Source organism: Hyperolius riggenbachi, chromosome 7 (assembly GCF_040937935.1).
Source record: "Hyperolius riggenbachi isolate aHypRig1 chromosome 7, aHypRig1.pri, whole genome shotgun sequence".
In the NCBI taxonomy this organism is placed as follows: Eukaryota; Metazoa; Chordata; class Amphibia; order Anura; family Hyperoliidae; genus Hyperolius; species Hyperolius riggenbachi.
In genome coordinates, this window is record NC_090652.1 from 10,998,646 (window position 1) to 11,014,975 (window position 16,330).

The window sequence follows — 16,330 nt, forward strand, 5'->3', positions numbered from 1 at the left end:
ACAGGCTTTTATGTGGACATCAGCCAATGGAAACTGACATGCAAATTCCCACACAGCTGAATGGTAATCATGCAATCCTGTGCTACACTGATTGAAAGCTGCAAGCTGTCTGGGAATGGGCGGAACTCTCATTACAAATGCATGCCAGATTATGCAAAGACATGCATGTAAGAAATCCATGACTGTCTGAGTGCAGTTCAACTGCAGCCAGCCATAGGTGGATTCATGACAACATCCTGAGCTACTCTGAACTGCAGTGTGCTTGCAAACAGCTGAGCCAAGACTCTAACGGCAAATGCAAACAAAAACCAAGCAACCAAATGCAGGCAGAAACATCAAAACTGCTCGGCTGCAGCTTTGCTGCAACTGGCAGGAGGGATCCTTACAGTCATTTACACTAACTATAGAAATCTGACAATGTAGACTGGATTTAGACTAGTCTCTCTCATCATTCAAAAGCATTACTGAAGGATCCATCTGAAAATGGCGCCTGCGAATAATGGCGCACAGTGTTGCTGCTAATCCGTTTGTCGCTTATCGCTATTTAATGTTAAAGCTTTATCGTTATTTAGCGTTAACACACAGAACCCTCTCTGTACCTATCCCTAACCCCCCCTGGTGGTGCCTAACCCTAATCACCCCCCTGGTGGTGCCTAACCCTAACCAACCCCCTGGTGGTGCCTAACCCTAACCAACCCCCTGGTGGTGCCTAACCCTAACTACCCCCCTGGTGGTGCCTAACCCTAACCACCCCCCTGGTGGTGCCTAACCCTAAGACCCCGCCTGGTGGTGCCTACCCTAAGCACCCCCCTGGTGGTGCCTAACCCTAAGCACCCCCCTGGTGGTTCCTAACCCTAACCACCCCCCCCTGCAGGTGCCCAACCCTAAGCAACCCCCTGGTGGTGCCTAACCCTAAGACCTCCCTGGTGGTGGTGCCTAACCCTAAGCAACCCCCTGGTGGTGCCTAACCCTAACCACCCCCCCTGGTGGTGCCTAACCCTAAGACCCCGCCTGGTGGTGCCTACCCTAAGCACCCCCCTGGTGGTGCCTAACCCTAAGCACCCCCCTGGTGGTGCCTAACCCTAACCACCCCCTGGAGGTGCCTAACCCTAAGCAACCCCCTGGTGGTGCCTAACCCTAAGACCTCCCTGGTGGTGGTGCCTAACCCTAAGCAACCCCCTGGTGGTGCCTAACCCTAACCACCCCCCTGGTGGTGCCTAACCCTAACCACCCCCCCTGGTGGTGCCTAACCCTAAGACCTCCCTGGTGGTGCCTAACCCTAACCACCCCCCTGGTGGTGCCTAACCCTAAATCTCCCCTGGTGGTGCCTAACCCTAACCTTGACAGTGTTACATTAAATCCATTCACCGTTTTGCAGTTAAATAACGTCTGCAGTTTGGCTTATGTAGGGCGCTATTGATAAATAACGTTACTGTGGGAAATAACGTCTGCTGTTTGGCATATGAATGGCGCTATTGATAAATAACGTTACTGTGTGCCGTTTTTCTTCTTTTTTCCCTGTGCGCCATCATTATGCAGTACTAACGATAAATAGTGATAAGCGTATCTTTTTAATGCGGCGCCATTTTTAGGCATAAGCGCCGTGCGCCATTATTCACTGATCCGTTACTGAACGCTAATTGCTCTGACCAACTGAAAAAAAATGGCCGTGACCGGAAGCGTTCTGCACCTGCGTAGTTCCAAGCCTTAACTAACTGCACAGCCCCCGCCAAGAAGGCGCGTGGCCATTGTCACGCATGTGAGGCTGACAGCGGGAGAGCACGGGAGCCCACGTACTACAGGAGGCTGGAGGAAGTACCAGCAGAGGCGTAGCTATGGGGGAACAAGGGGAGACATATGTCCCCGGGTGAAGCACTGTGAGCCGCTGCACCCCCATGTGCGTGAGAGGTGGCTCGCTGGCTGCCCGAAGTGCTCCTGCTTCTCTTCTTCCTCCTTCTGCAGAGGAGTGCAGAAGCATTAACATCCGCAGAGAAAGGGGGGCACATCTGGCTATCTAAAGGTGGGCGTGGGCACATCTGGTTCACCCATGACCATGACCAAATTCTTGTGCATGGCCATGCCCATTATGCCCAGAGGGGGGCTTTGTCCCCTGGCGATGAAAACTCTAGTCCCAGGTAAGTATAAATCCTTGTGTTTTTTCCTCTCAGGTTTACTTCAAGCTCCATAATCATAGCACAAAATAACTCCATTAATATATATTTATGGCAGCTTCTTACATTGAAGCGACAATGACCCTTTGTCTGTTTCCCGCAGTGATCTCGCGGTCTAGGAAGCCATGGCCAGACGTAAACCCTTCCTGGTGTTGATGACCATATTCCTGACGAGTATCCTGTACTACAGGAACATGTTACAGGTGAGATTACCCTGTACTATTACTGTATGCTATGGTGGTGGTGGTGGTGCCAACAGTCTTTCATCTTATACAGCAGGGATGGTAAACTTCGCCCACCAGGGTAAATGTGAGTATCCATTGGAGGGGGAGGGGAGGCACTAGACACCAGGGAACTGTATGGGGGGGCACTAGACACCAGGGAACTGTATAAGGGGAGGCAGGGCACTAGACACCAGGGAACTGTATGGGGGGCGGCACTAGACACCAGAGAACTGTATGGGGGGCACTAGACACCAGGGAACTGTATGGGGGGCACTAGGAACTGTATGAGGGGGGGCACTAGACACCAGGGAACTGTATGATGGGGGGGACTAGACACCAGGGAACTGTATAGGAGAGAGAGGGGGCTACTAGACACCAGGGAACTTTATAGGAGAGGGAGGGGCCACTAGACACCAGGGAACTGTATAGGAGAGGGAGGGGGCTACTAGACACCAGGGAACTGTATGGGGGGCGGCACTAGACACCAGAGAACTGTATAGGGGGCACTAGACACCAGGGAACTGTATGGGGGGCACTAGGAACTGTATGAGGGGGGGCACTAGACACCAGGGAACTGTATGATGGGGGGGACTAGACACCAGGGAACTGTATAGGAGAGAGAGGGGGCTACTAGACACCAGGGAACTGTATAGGAGAGGGAGGGGCCACTAGACACCAGGGAACTGTATAGGAGAGGGAGGGGCCACTAGACACCAGGGAACTGTATAGGAGAGGGAGGGGGCTACTAGACACCAGGGAACTGTATAGGAGAGGGAGGGGCCACTAGACACCAGGGAACTGTATAGGAGAGGGAGGACCACTAGACACCAGGGAACTGTATAGGGGAGGGAGGACCACTAGACACCAGGGAACTGTATAGGAGAGGGAGGAGGGCCACAAGACACCAGGGAACTGTATAGGAGAGGGAAGGAGGCCCACTAGACATCAGGGAACTGTATAGGAGAGGGAAGGAGGACCACTAAACACCAGGGAACTGTATAGGAGAGGGAAGGAGGACCACTAGACACCAGGGAACTGTATAGGGAAGGGAGGAGGACTAGACACCAGGGAACTGTATAGGAGAGGGAGGGGCCACTAGACACCAGGGAACTGTATAGGAGAGGGAGGACCACTAGACACCAGGGAACTGTATAGGGGAGGGAGGACCACTAGACACCAGGGAACTGTATAGGAGAGGGAGGGGGCACTAGACACCAGGGAACTGTACAGGAGAGGGAGGGGGCCATTAGACACCAGGGAACTGTATATAAGGGGGGGGGGGGACTAGACAATGGAAAACTGTATAAATAAATATTTATTTGCCAGCTCCAATGGATATTTGTGTGTGTATAGTTTTTTTTTATAACAAAACTAAGGATTTACTCATTCCAGTTTTGCCCTTTGTTACCCGAATACGCTGATCTATGCCAGAACTCTGTCCTCAAGAAGAGGCACAAAACCGCATTGTCTTATTTTCTATACATTGTCGATTAGATAGCTAGAATGCAAGTGACAGCTTCTTCCTTTTAGGAATAGCTAGCCGAGGTCGCTTCACCTCGTTTCTATCCGGAGAGTGGTGGCAGCAAACTTACCTCGATTTCCCTGCAGAATCGTTAACTGTACATACAAGATATTGTATCCTGTATGGGCACACCAACCAATCTTAAACATTTAACCACTTGAGGACTGCAGTGTTAAAGCGGAATATAACCCTGCATTTCAACTTTGCTCTAAACCATTATTTATAGTATATTATATGCAACCAGCATTTTTTTTTTTACTAGACCAGCATTGGAAGGGTTACACAGGGCTTTAAAGTTCCTGGAGATTTCTGCAGACCGCATCGGAAGCTGAAATAGATACATTTTGTTTACATAAATGTATCTAAGTGTTGAATGTGACTCATCTCTCTGACTGAGAAGGAGCTTGGAGGACAGCCAAAGAGTGTGTAACATTTATCAATAGATACATATAACTAAATAGAATGTAACAATCTGAACTTCTGCATATCTCTCCACGGAACTTGAAACCTCTGTGTTTAACCCTTCCAATGCTGGTCTAGTAAAAAAAAATGCTTTTTGCATATAATATGCTGTAAATAATGTTTTAGAGCAAAGTTGAAATGCAGGGTTATATTCCGCTTTAAGCCCCCCCTAAAGACCAGGCTATTTTCTTACTTAATTGGCCACTGCAGCTTTAAGGGCAAGCTGCAGGGCCGAACAACACAGCACATGAGTGATCCCCGCCACTCTTTTCCCCCCACCAACAGATCTCTCTGTTGGTGGGGTCTGATCGCTCCGCAGTTGTTTATTTTATTTAAAACAGTATTAATTGTATTTATTTTTTTTAATAAATTTTGCTTTTTTTTAAAAAAAAATTACATTTCCACTGCTCCCTCCCTCCCCCCGCCAGCCAATCAGGGTGATCAGCTGTCATAAGCTTCAGCCTATGACAGCCGATCACTCCCCAGCCTCAGGCGGGGACAGCCGTGTCACACGGCTGTCCCCAGTACAGCGCTGCTGTGGAGCGCCGCGCTGTACAAGTGAATAGACGGCGATTACGCTGTCTAAGTTTCCCGAGCAGCGATTGTCTCTCGGAGACTGAAGGTGGGGCGGAGCTCCACCCCCAAGCAGGAGATGTGCGCGCAGCCTGTGTGCGATCTCCTGCATTCGCCGGCTCCAGGACCTGATGCCAATTGGCATTAGGCGGTCCAGGGGCTGCCGCCACGCGAGCACGCCCATTGGGACGTGGGGCGGTCGTAGACTAGTTAAGATGCCCATAGACCTAAAGATTATGGGTAGATTCGACAAAGACAAAATATCTCTAATCGAATCTGTTTAGAGATAAATTTGTCTCTTCTCAATTCTGCCCATACACTATAGGCCGATTCCCATCTAATTTCAGCATGAAATCTTCAGGGAATCGCCTGAGCCCGCTGCCCCAATGTATAAATGTGCCCCCCATGTGCATTTATACATTACCTGTCCTGTTGCAGCCTCCGCGTGCTGTCCCGTAACCTCTGGGCGGTATTCCGTATGTGTAACTGGCGCATAGCATGTGATGTCGGCACATAACGTCTGACGTCACTCTTTACCCCCCCCCCCCCCTCCCCCCCCCCCCCCCCCCGTTCAGTTAAGGTTCCCTTTAAGGTTCCCTTTAACATGGCTCTAGGCTGACATCTAGTGGTGGGGAATAAGGAAGACTTTGCAGCCGGGAATGCGCAGAAGAGCGGCACGGGGTCCTATTCAATGAACCTCTCTCCAAAGATTTCTTCCAGTAGATAATTTTTTCATCTTATTTCAATTTGCAAAATAACTTTTTCAGCACCTGAAAAAAAAAAGAGAGCCCAGTATGTTGTAGTATGTATTGGGACATGGGAAAAAAAATAAAGGTAAGTATAATTATACTCACCAGGGTTACCATTTAGGCAACCACTGTCAATACAGGTGGGAAGAATAAACCTGTCCCCACTCAGGATTAAGAAGTCACTCTCTGTAGATAGGAAGAAAATAAAGGGGTATCCCCCTCCACCTGGGGTGGACTTGGTTAATGTGAAACAGAGGCGCCAGAAGAGTAAAATAGGCTAAACATTTTAAAAATTAGGGAGTGGCAGTGATCAACTTACCTACTCTGAAGGACACGACAAACAAACGTACTGACGGCTAACAAAGAAATGTATTGATACACTCTACAATTAATTGCAACGCGTTTCACAGGCGTGACCCTCCTTCATCAGGCAGTCAGAAGTATACACCTTTAGGGTCAGAGACAATTGGACTTTAGACACGGCATATACCATAGCAATGTGTGATATATATAGTTTACATAAACACAAAATCTGGTGGCGTCTGAGGTGTATGGGTAGTAGAAGTATAGCAACAAATGCTCTTGAGTGTTAAAAGTGGTAAGAGTGCTGCTAAGTATAAAGACATACACACCAATAAACAAAACAAAAGCCTATGTAGATATATAAATGTACATACATAGGTATATGGGCCTAAAATTATAAAAAAAAATTGTAAAAAATGCAAACATGATAATATACAAGCAGGTAATGGTTTGTGTGTGTACAATTGTAAATGTAGTGAATTGAGGCCAGAGTGAGACTAATATATAAAAAGCATTACCTTAAAGAGAAACTCCAACCAAGAATTTAACTTTATCCCAATCATTAGCTGATACTCCCTTTTACATGAGAAATCTATTGCTTTTCACAAACAGACCATCAGGGGGCGCTGTATGACTGATATTGTGGTGAAACCCCTCCCACAAGAAGCTTTGAGGACCGCGGTACTTTTGACAGTTTGCCACAATGTAACAAGGTTCACAGACAGGAAATAGCTGTTTACAGCTGTCTCCAACGGCCAAAACAGCTAGCAGCAGCTACATCACCTGCCCACAGTAATCTACCTAATCTAACCTGCACTGGGGGGCAGCTACCTATCTAACCTATACTGGGGGGCACCTACCTATCTAACCTATACTTGGGGGCAGCTACCTAATCTAACCTATACTGGGGGGCACCTACCTAATCTAAGCTATACTGGGGGGCAGCTACCGATCTAACCTATACTGGGGGGCAGCTAACTTATCTAACCTATACTGGGGGGCACCTACCTAATGTAACCTATACTGGGGGGCAGCTACCTAATCTAACCTATACCGGGGGAACCTAGCTAATCTAACCTATACTGGGGGCAGCTACCTATTTAACCTATACTGGGGGGCACCTACCTATCTAACCTATACTGGGGGGCAGCTACCTAATCTAACCTATACTGGGGGGGCACCTACCTAATCTAACCTATACTGGGGGGCAGCTACCTATCTAACCTATACTGGGGAGCAGCTACCTATCTAACCTATACTGGGGGAACCTACCTAATCTAACTTATACTGGGGGGCACTTACTTAATCTAACCTATACTGGGGGCACCTACCTATCTAACCTATACTGGGGAGCAGCTACCTATCTAACCTATACTGGGGGACCCTACCTAATCTAACCTATACTGGGAGGAACTTACCTAATCTAACCTATACTGGGGGCAACTACCTATCTAACCTATACTGGGGGCACCTACCTATCTAACCTATGCTGTAGGGCACTTACTTATCTAACCTGTATTGGGGGCACCTACCTACCTAGCTAGCCTATACAGGTGGCAACTATACTGGCTACCTATATTGCAGGCACCTACCTAACTATCCTATACTGGGGGCATCTACCTATCTAACCTATGCTGGGGGCAACTATTCTGGCTACCTATATTAGAGGCACCCACCTAGCTAATCTGTAGTGGGGCACCTACCTATCTAACTTATACCGACGGCGCCTGCCTATCTAACCTATACTGGGGGCAACTATACTGGCTACCTATACTGGAGGCACCTACCTGGCTAACCTATACCGGGGACAACTATACTGGCTATCCTATGCCTGGCTACCTATACTGGAGGCCTATAGCTGGCTACCTATACTGGGGGGACCTACCTGGCTAACCTATACCGGGGGCAACTATACTGGCTTACCTATGCCTGGCTACCTATACTGGAGGCACATACCTGGCTAACCTATACTGGGGGCAACTATACTGGGGCACCTATGCCTGGCTACCTATACTGGATTACCTATTCTTGGCTACCTATACTGGGGGGACCTATACTGAGTGCAACTAGACCTGGCTAACCTATACTGCGGGCACCCATACCTTGCTTGGGGGGGGGGTGCAATTTTTACACCCTCGCCCTGGGTGCATTTTAGCCTAGAAACTGCCCTGGTCACCATGTAATAAATGTCAGAATGTAAGTCGGTGAGAGGAAAGATTTTACAATGAGCAAACACTGACTAAATCATTTATACAGTTATTGTAAAAATGAAGCACTTTTTTTATTGTGTTATTACATTATTTTCACTGGAGTTCCTCTTTAAGGTTATTAAAAGGTGTTGAGTAGGACATATGTGGTGTTAAGTTTTTTCTTGCCATATCAAGAGCACTATCTTACTGAATTGAGGCCTATGTATGTCATTATTTGTCCTTATTTACATTACACACTACACATGTAAAAACAATAACTGTGACATGTCGGTTGCCTCACTGACAGGTGAATTTTCCTGTAGTTTGTTGTGGCTGGATAGTGTAATGGTTAAGGGCTCCACCTCTGACACAGGAGACCTGTGTTCAAATCTCGGCTCTGCCTGTTCAGTATGCCAGCACCTATTCAGTAGGAGACCTTAGGCAAGTCTCCCTAACACTGCTGCTGCCTATAGAGTGCCCCCTAGTGGCTGCAGCTCTGGCCTAACACTGCTACTGCCTATAGAGCACCCCTTAGTAGCTGAAGCTCTGGCCTAACACTGCTACTGCCCATAGACCGTGCCCTAGTGGCTGCAGCTCTGGCCTAACACTTCTACTGCCTATAGAGCCCCCCTAGTGGCTGCAGCTCTGGCCTAACACTGCTACTGCCTATAGAGCGCACCCTAGTGGCTGCAGCTCTGGCCTAACAATGCTACTGCCTATAGAGCGCACCCTATAGAGTGCTCTGGCCTAACACTGCTACTGCCTATAGAGCGCCCCTAGTGGCTGCAGCTCTGGCCTAACAATGCTACTGCCTATAGAGCGCACCCTATAGAGTGCTCTGGCCTAACACTGCTACTGCCTATAGAGTCCCCTAGTGGCTGCAGCTCTGGCCTAACACTGCTACTGCCTATAGAGCTCCCCCTAGTGGCTGCAGCTCTGACCTAACACTGCTACTGCCTATAGAGTGCCCCCTAGTGTCTGCAGCTCTGGCCTAACACTTCTACTGCCTATAGAGCCCCCCTAGTGGCTGCAGCTCTGGCCTAACACTGCTACTGCCTATAGAGTCCCCCTAGTGGCTGCAGCTCTGGCCTAACACTGCTCCTGCCTATAGAGTACCCCCTAGTGGCTGCAGCTCTGGCCTAACACTGCTACTGCCTATAGAGCGCCCCCTAGTGGCTGCAGCTCTGGCTTAACACTGCTACTGCCTATAGAGTCCCCCTAGTGGCTGCAGCTCTGGCCTAACACTGCTCCTGCCTATAGAGTACCCCCTAGTGGCTGCAGCTCTGGCCTAAAACTGCTACTGCCTATAGAGCACCCTCTAGCAGCTGCAGCTCTGGCCTAACACTGCTACTGCCTATAGATAAGAAGGGAGAACCGAGAGCCCAATATAGTGTAGTAGGTCAAGATAAATGGTATATGTAAGGAGTAAAATTTATACTCACAAACCAGGGTTACCTCCAGGTAATCACTGAATAAGCAGGTGAGGAGATTGACCTGTCCCCACTCAGGATTAAGAAGTCGCTCTCTGTAGACGTGAAGAAAGAAAGGGGTATCCCCCTCCACCAAGGGTGGATATTTGATATAATGTTGAACTGAACAGAGGCGCCAACAGGTTAACAGAATCAGAATCAACTTTATTCGCCAAGTGCGACAGGAGCCGCACCTGGAATTTTTTGTGGACACAACGGCAATTGGCTTGACAACAACTTGGTGAAAAGAAGATAAACAGATGATATCTACATACACACTACAACAGTTTGACGATCAATAGCAGCAGTTGGCAAACAGCACATGGTACAGATCTTAGCTACAGAGACACCCTGACGTCAATTTAACAGGCAGCAGCAGTTCATGGATCAGATGGGCAGGACTATCTTATGTACAACATACAACATACATTTGTACGGTGGCATGTGGTGCAGCGTGGCCAGCTGGAGATAGTTCCTTCCGTGCTCGTATTCCGCACGGGGGTGGCAGAGGAAGATTAGGGGATGTCGGTTGGGAGAGTGCATGAATTAAGTAGGGCAACCGCTTGGGGAAAGAAGGTGTTTTTATGCCTCGTGGTTTTAGTGAGGATGGACCTATAACGGCGACCTAGAGGAAGGGGGGCGAAGAAGCAACTGCCCGGGTGGGAGGGGTCTTGAGTGATCTTGTTTGCCCTGGACCTCATTCTTGATGATTGAAGGATGTCCAGGGGTGGCAGGGGTGACCCGATGATCCTCTCAGCAGCACTGATTACCCTTTGGAGTTTGTGCTTGTCCCTTGCATTAGCCCCGGAGTACCAGACAATGATGGAGGAGCAAAGGACAGACTCGATGGTGGCAGAGTAGAAGCTGATCATTAGCTCCTGTGACATCCCGAACTTCTTCAGCTGCCTGAGAAAGAACAGTCTCTGCTGGGCTTTCCTTTGAATTACGGAGGTGTTTACATCCCACTTCAGATTGTCCGTGATGGTGGTACCAAGGAACCGAGCGCTGTGTACTCTCGAGACCTCGGTACCATTAATGGAGACCGGATTGGGAGCCGGAGCGTTTCTTCTGAAGTCTACAATTAGTTCCACAGTTTTTGCTGTATTTAATACGAGTTTGTTTTCCTTACACCACCCGAGGATTCGCTCAATCTCCTTGTGATAATCGTGCTCACCGTTTTCATCTATGAGGCCTATTATGGTGGTGTCATCCGCAAACTTGATGACCTTGACAGAGTCAGCGGATGAGGTACAGCTGTTTGTGTACAGTGAAAAGAGAATCGGGGACAGCACACATCCTTGCGGGGCACCGGTGTTGGTGATTCTGGCACTGGAAGAGCAGCCGCCGATCTTGACTAACTGTGACCTGTTCGTAAGGAAATCCTTGATCCAGGCGCACAGATTAGGGTCAACGCCAAGTCGTGCTAGGTTGTCATACAGGATGGTCGGACAGATGGTGTTAAAAGCGGAGCTGAAATCCAGAAGCAGGATCCTGGCGTAGGAGTTGGGTTTATCCAGATGTTTCATGACGTGTGCTATACTGATGTTGATGGCGTCCTCCACGGACCGGTTTGGCCTGTATGCAAATTGCAGGGGATCTGTTTTGGTGGCGGTGTACCCCTTCAGATAGGGGAGGACCAGTCTTTCAAAGGTTTTCATGATGATCGGAGTTAAGGCAACCGGTCTGTAATTGTTTAGATCCGTAACACCTGGCTTCTTGGGGACCGGAATGATATTCGCTTTCTTGAAGCAGGAAGGGACCTCGCTCACTGTCAGGGATCTGCTGAAGATAGAGGTTAGGATCGGGGCCAGCTGGCTTGCACAGATTTTCAGGCAGGTTGGGGATATGCCGTCCGGGCCTGGAGCCTTCCTGGTGTTGAGCTTCTGTAAGGGGAAAGGGCAACAGTAATTAAAATGTTTAAAATCGCTTAGGAGGCTGTGGTGGACTTACCTCCCTCAAGCAGACGCAAGCAACTGTGTATTTCAAAAATAGAATTTATTGGTACACTCCAGGGTATTGTTTACAACGCGTTTCGCAGGTCTATACCCGCTTCATCAGGCAATAGAAGTAGGAGTACACTATTAGGGATAAAAAGGCACGCATTTGGTATATGATCTGACAAACATAAAAATATACAGATATTTTTCTTAGAAACTGTTGATATAGGTAATTTTTGAGGAAAAATAGAGGTGGGAGTTATTGTTTGTGAAAAAGGGAACAGCTGGGTCAGGTTAGGACCCATTTAGCATAAACTACTATGTGAAATAATATGAGCAGGGTCTGTGCGGAGGGAGGGAGTGGAGAGGGGGTCGGTATAGGTAGAATAGTTCTGTGACTCAAGGAGCTATGAATAGAGTAGTATTGGTGTTGGGGAAAGGGCAAAGTACAACTGGTAGAGTTGAGAACGTGGGGGGAAGTTGAAGTGGGTATATATATATATTAAAAGGTGGATTGGGAAGCGGAGGAATAACGTAAATAGCATTAGGGGGGCGGAAGATGGGAACAGTATTGGGTAAATGAAAATACAAAAACACAAAACGTTAGACTTACCAGCAGAGTGTCAGAATCGCACCTGGCGCCTTTGTGCCTAGGTGTTTCTGACCTGCTGTTTATGTAGTGGAACGAACTGTTTATGTAGAGGAAGCAGAACGCCTACTCGGCGACACCAACTACTACGAAATCCTTGACACAGATCCGACCCCCGAACTCAACTCGAATTTAAAATTTCTCATTAATAACGCATTCTGCAATAATATTATTTCCAAAAATGAGAGAAACTTTATTATAAATCAACATCCAAAAACTCCATTCTTTTACTACTTACCCAAAATTCACAAATCTCTCGCTAAACCACCAGGACGCCCCATCATCTCCGGCATAGATTCACCCACTAGTAATCTCTCACGGTTTGTTGATCAACATCTTCAACCATATGTACAATCACTTAGTTCCTATCTAAAAGATTCCACTCATCTCATTGAACTCCTCAGCCCTTTTCCCTGGCAGGAAGATTACTCATGGCTCACCTGTGATGTTACTTCCTTATATACAAATATACCACACTCATACGGCATCTCAGCCATCAAACACTTCCTGTCTACCAACCCTCTAATGCCCCACAGTCAACAGTCCTTTTTAGCCAATTGCACTGAATTCATTTTACAAAACAATATCTTTACATTCAGAGATAAGGTATACCACCAAACCAACGGTACAGCGATGGGTTCTTCCTTCGCTCCTTCTTACGCAAACCTATCCATGGGCCTTTTTGAGTTCCAAAAAATGCAAGTTGACAACCCCTTTTCAAATAACATTATATTTTATAAACGTTACATTGACGACCTCATCTTCATCTGGAATGGCAATACCGACCTCATCCCTCTCTTTCTCAATTACCTCAACTGCAATCCAGCTGGGCTGCAGTTCACATCAAAACATGACCCAATAAGCATCGAATTCCTAGATGTAATACTCTTCACTGAATCCAATCTCATCAAAACTAAAACATACTTCAAACCAGTTGATGCCAATAACTACATACACTTCGACAGTTTTCATTATCGCCCCTGGACCATAAATACACCATACAGCCAGTTCAGAAGAATCCACAGAAACTGCACTGACATCAACGACTACAACACACAGTCCGACATTCTTGCTAATAAATTTAAAGCAAGGAATTACCCCAAAAAATTGATCAAGGATGCCATATTCAGAGCAAAAAAACCTAGAAACACGAACTCACCTTCCAATCAGGAACAACCATGCACCTCTGATTGCCCCCGCTTCATCACCCAATTCAATGCTCAACACCCTAAGATCAGCTCCATCTTGAAAAATAGGTGGGAAATCCTACTTCAGGACCCATACCTCCGCCCAATCATTTCACCTACCCCGGCCATTACATTTAAAAGAGCACCCAATCTAAAAAATCTTCTGGCACCCAGCCGACTAAAAACGCACACTACCAATAACCACACAAATAACCAACATGCACCTGGATGCGCGCCCTGCAACAATACCAGGTGCACGGCCTGTCAGTTTGTACAAACCACTCCCATCTTTCAATCCCAAACCACCAAGACTCAATACTCTATCAGAAATCATCTAACCTGTACCTCGAGATACGTCATTTACATTATCACCTGTCCCTGTCACCTTCAGTACGTGGGCCGGACTACCCAATTAGCACGCTCCAGAATTGGCCAACACAAGAGAAACATACTCAAAAAATTTCCACTTCACAGCGTATCAAAGCACTTCGGCACTCATCACCACAGCGACCCTTCCTTGTTCCGTATTACACTTATTGAATCCGTCTCACAACAACAACACGACGCTTTTGAAAAACTGAGGGCGAGGGAGATGTACTGGATTCAAATACTAAAGACCCTCACACCAGAGGGCCTCAACGAGCAATTAGAAAAAATTCATTGATCAGTTCTGCTTTTTTATCTTCTTAGTCGCCTCTTTTATCATTTTTATTTTTATTTCTATTTTTATTCTTATTTTAATTTTATTCAATTTTGTATATTTATCAATTTCTGCTTCAGTAAAAAAAATGTGTTCTTTTTACATTATCATCACATTTGAGCTTGATGTATATAACAATAATTTCAACATAATACTGAAGCCATTAACCCCTGTTTCAAAGAATCTATATGAAACGCTTTTTATTCCAATGTTTTTATACAATTTTTGTACCATCTACTGTTTTTTCCCCATGATTTTTACTAAAATCAGGTTTTGTTTACTTGTATTTTGTTGCTTACTTGTATATTTACATCTGTCCATTGTTTCGCACAAAGAATCCGAAAGTTTTTTTATATATGTGTGTATATATATTTTATGTGTATCTATGCATGTCGTTTATATTAATAGGACAATGTCCATTGATTTATCCTAAAAATGAGTACATTACTAAGTTTTGTCCACTAGAGGTCTCCAATACACTCTGTTAAAAATCATTCACTGTTCACAATAGACACAGCACGTCTTTTTATATCTATAAGGCTGCCACCTCAAAACTTATAGCCAATTACTTTCCCTAACATGTCAAGCACGCCATTAATCCTTCTGAACATATTATGTACCCCTGGCCCCCGCTTTTACCATACGGAAACCCTTGCTGGCAACCTTTCCCCTATCCAAAATGGCGCAGGGTAAACCTGCGCATGCGCATAGCGAGTACCCCATCCTACAGGCCACACGGAAATGACGCACCGCTCCTACTCTTCCCGAAACGGAAATCAACATGCGTTCCACGCTGCCCCCTACGTGGCGTCATGGCGACGCACTGGCGCCGCCAGATGACGCCTCACAATGGCCGCTTACATTGCGGACGTGGCTAACAGGGCCCGCCCAGCCAACAATTATCCAATGAAGGACGTTCGTTCCACTACATAAACAGCAGGTCAGAAACACCTAGGCACAAAGGCGCCAGGTGCAATTCTGACACTCTGCTGGTAAGTCTAACGTTTTGTGTTTTTGTATTTTCATTTACCCAATACTGTTCCCATCTTCCGCCCCCCCTAATGCTCTTTACGTTATTCCTCCGCTTCCCAATCCACCCTTTAATATATATATATACCCACTTCAAATTCCCCCCACGTTCTCAACTCTACCAGTTGTACTTTGCCCTTTCCCCAACACCAATACTACTCTATTCATAGCTCCTTGAGTCACAGAACTATTCTACCTATACCGACCCCCTCTCCACTCCCTCCCTCCGCACAGACCCTGCTCATATTATTTCACATAGTAGTTTATGCTAAATGGGTCCTAACCTGACCCAGCTGTTCCCTTTTTCACAAACAATAACTCCCACCTCTATTTTTCCTCAAAAATTACCTATATCAACAGTTTCTAAGAAAAATATCTGTATATTTTTATGTTTGTCAGATCATATACCAAATGCGTGCCTTTTTATCCCTAATAGTGTACTCCTACTTCTATTGCCTGATGAAGCGGGTATAGACCTGCAAAACGCATTGTAAACAATACCCTGGAGTGTACCAATAAATTCTATTTTTGAAATACACAGTTGCTTGTGTCTGCTTGAGGGAGGTAAGTCCACCACAGCCTCCTAAGCGATTTTAAACATTTTAATTACTGTTTTTAACCTGTTGGCGCCTCTGTTCAGTTCAACATTATACTGCCTATAGAGCGCCCCCTAGTGTCTGCAGCTCTGGCCTAACACTGCTACTCCCAATAGAGCTCCCCGTGTCACACGACTGTCCCTAGTACAGCACTGCTGCAGATCGCAGCGCTGTACTATGTAAATAGATGGCAGCTACACCGTCTAACAATCTCCCGAGCAGCGATTGCCGATCGGAGACTGAAGGCGGAGCTCCGCCTCTCAAGCAGGAGATGCGCGCGATCTTCTGCAGTAGCCGGCCCCAGGACTTGATGCCAATTGGCGTTAGGTGGTCCTGGGGCTGCCGCAGCAGTCACGCCCATTGGCCTAATGTGGTCGTTAGGTAGTTAAAGTATAATTATATCGAGAGATGTTAGTATAGTCTAATTTGAACATATCTTGCACCAATTATCTTAGCAACAGCAATAGGAAATCAACTTGCACCCACTACACCCAAAGTTAAAAGGCTATGCAACTCTAATTAGTCAAAGTTTTCAACATCGCATCCACCTGTAAATGTTAAACGTATTAT

The 16,330-nt window shown here is 46.8% G+C and overlaps 1 protein-coding gene across 1 annotated transcript in view; it reads left to right on the forward strand.

Moving 5' to 3' along the window:
* Positions 1 to 2,293: 2,293 nt before the first annotated feature.
* Positions 2,294 to 16,330, forward strand: part of LOC137525373 (NXPE family member 2-like) — a 66,903-nt gene continuing 52,866 nt past the window's right edge. The window contains exon 1 of the mRNA XM_068246436.1: positions 2,294 to 2,374. Within this exon, the coding sequence (XP_068102537.1) occupies positions 2,297 to 2,374 (78 nt within the window). The 5' untranslated portion in view covers positions 2,294 to 2,296. The remainder of the gene's footprint in view (positions 2,375 to 16,330) is intronic.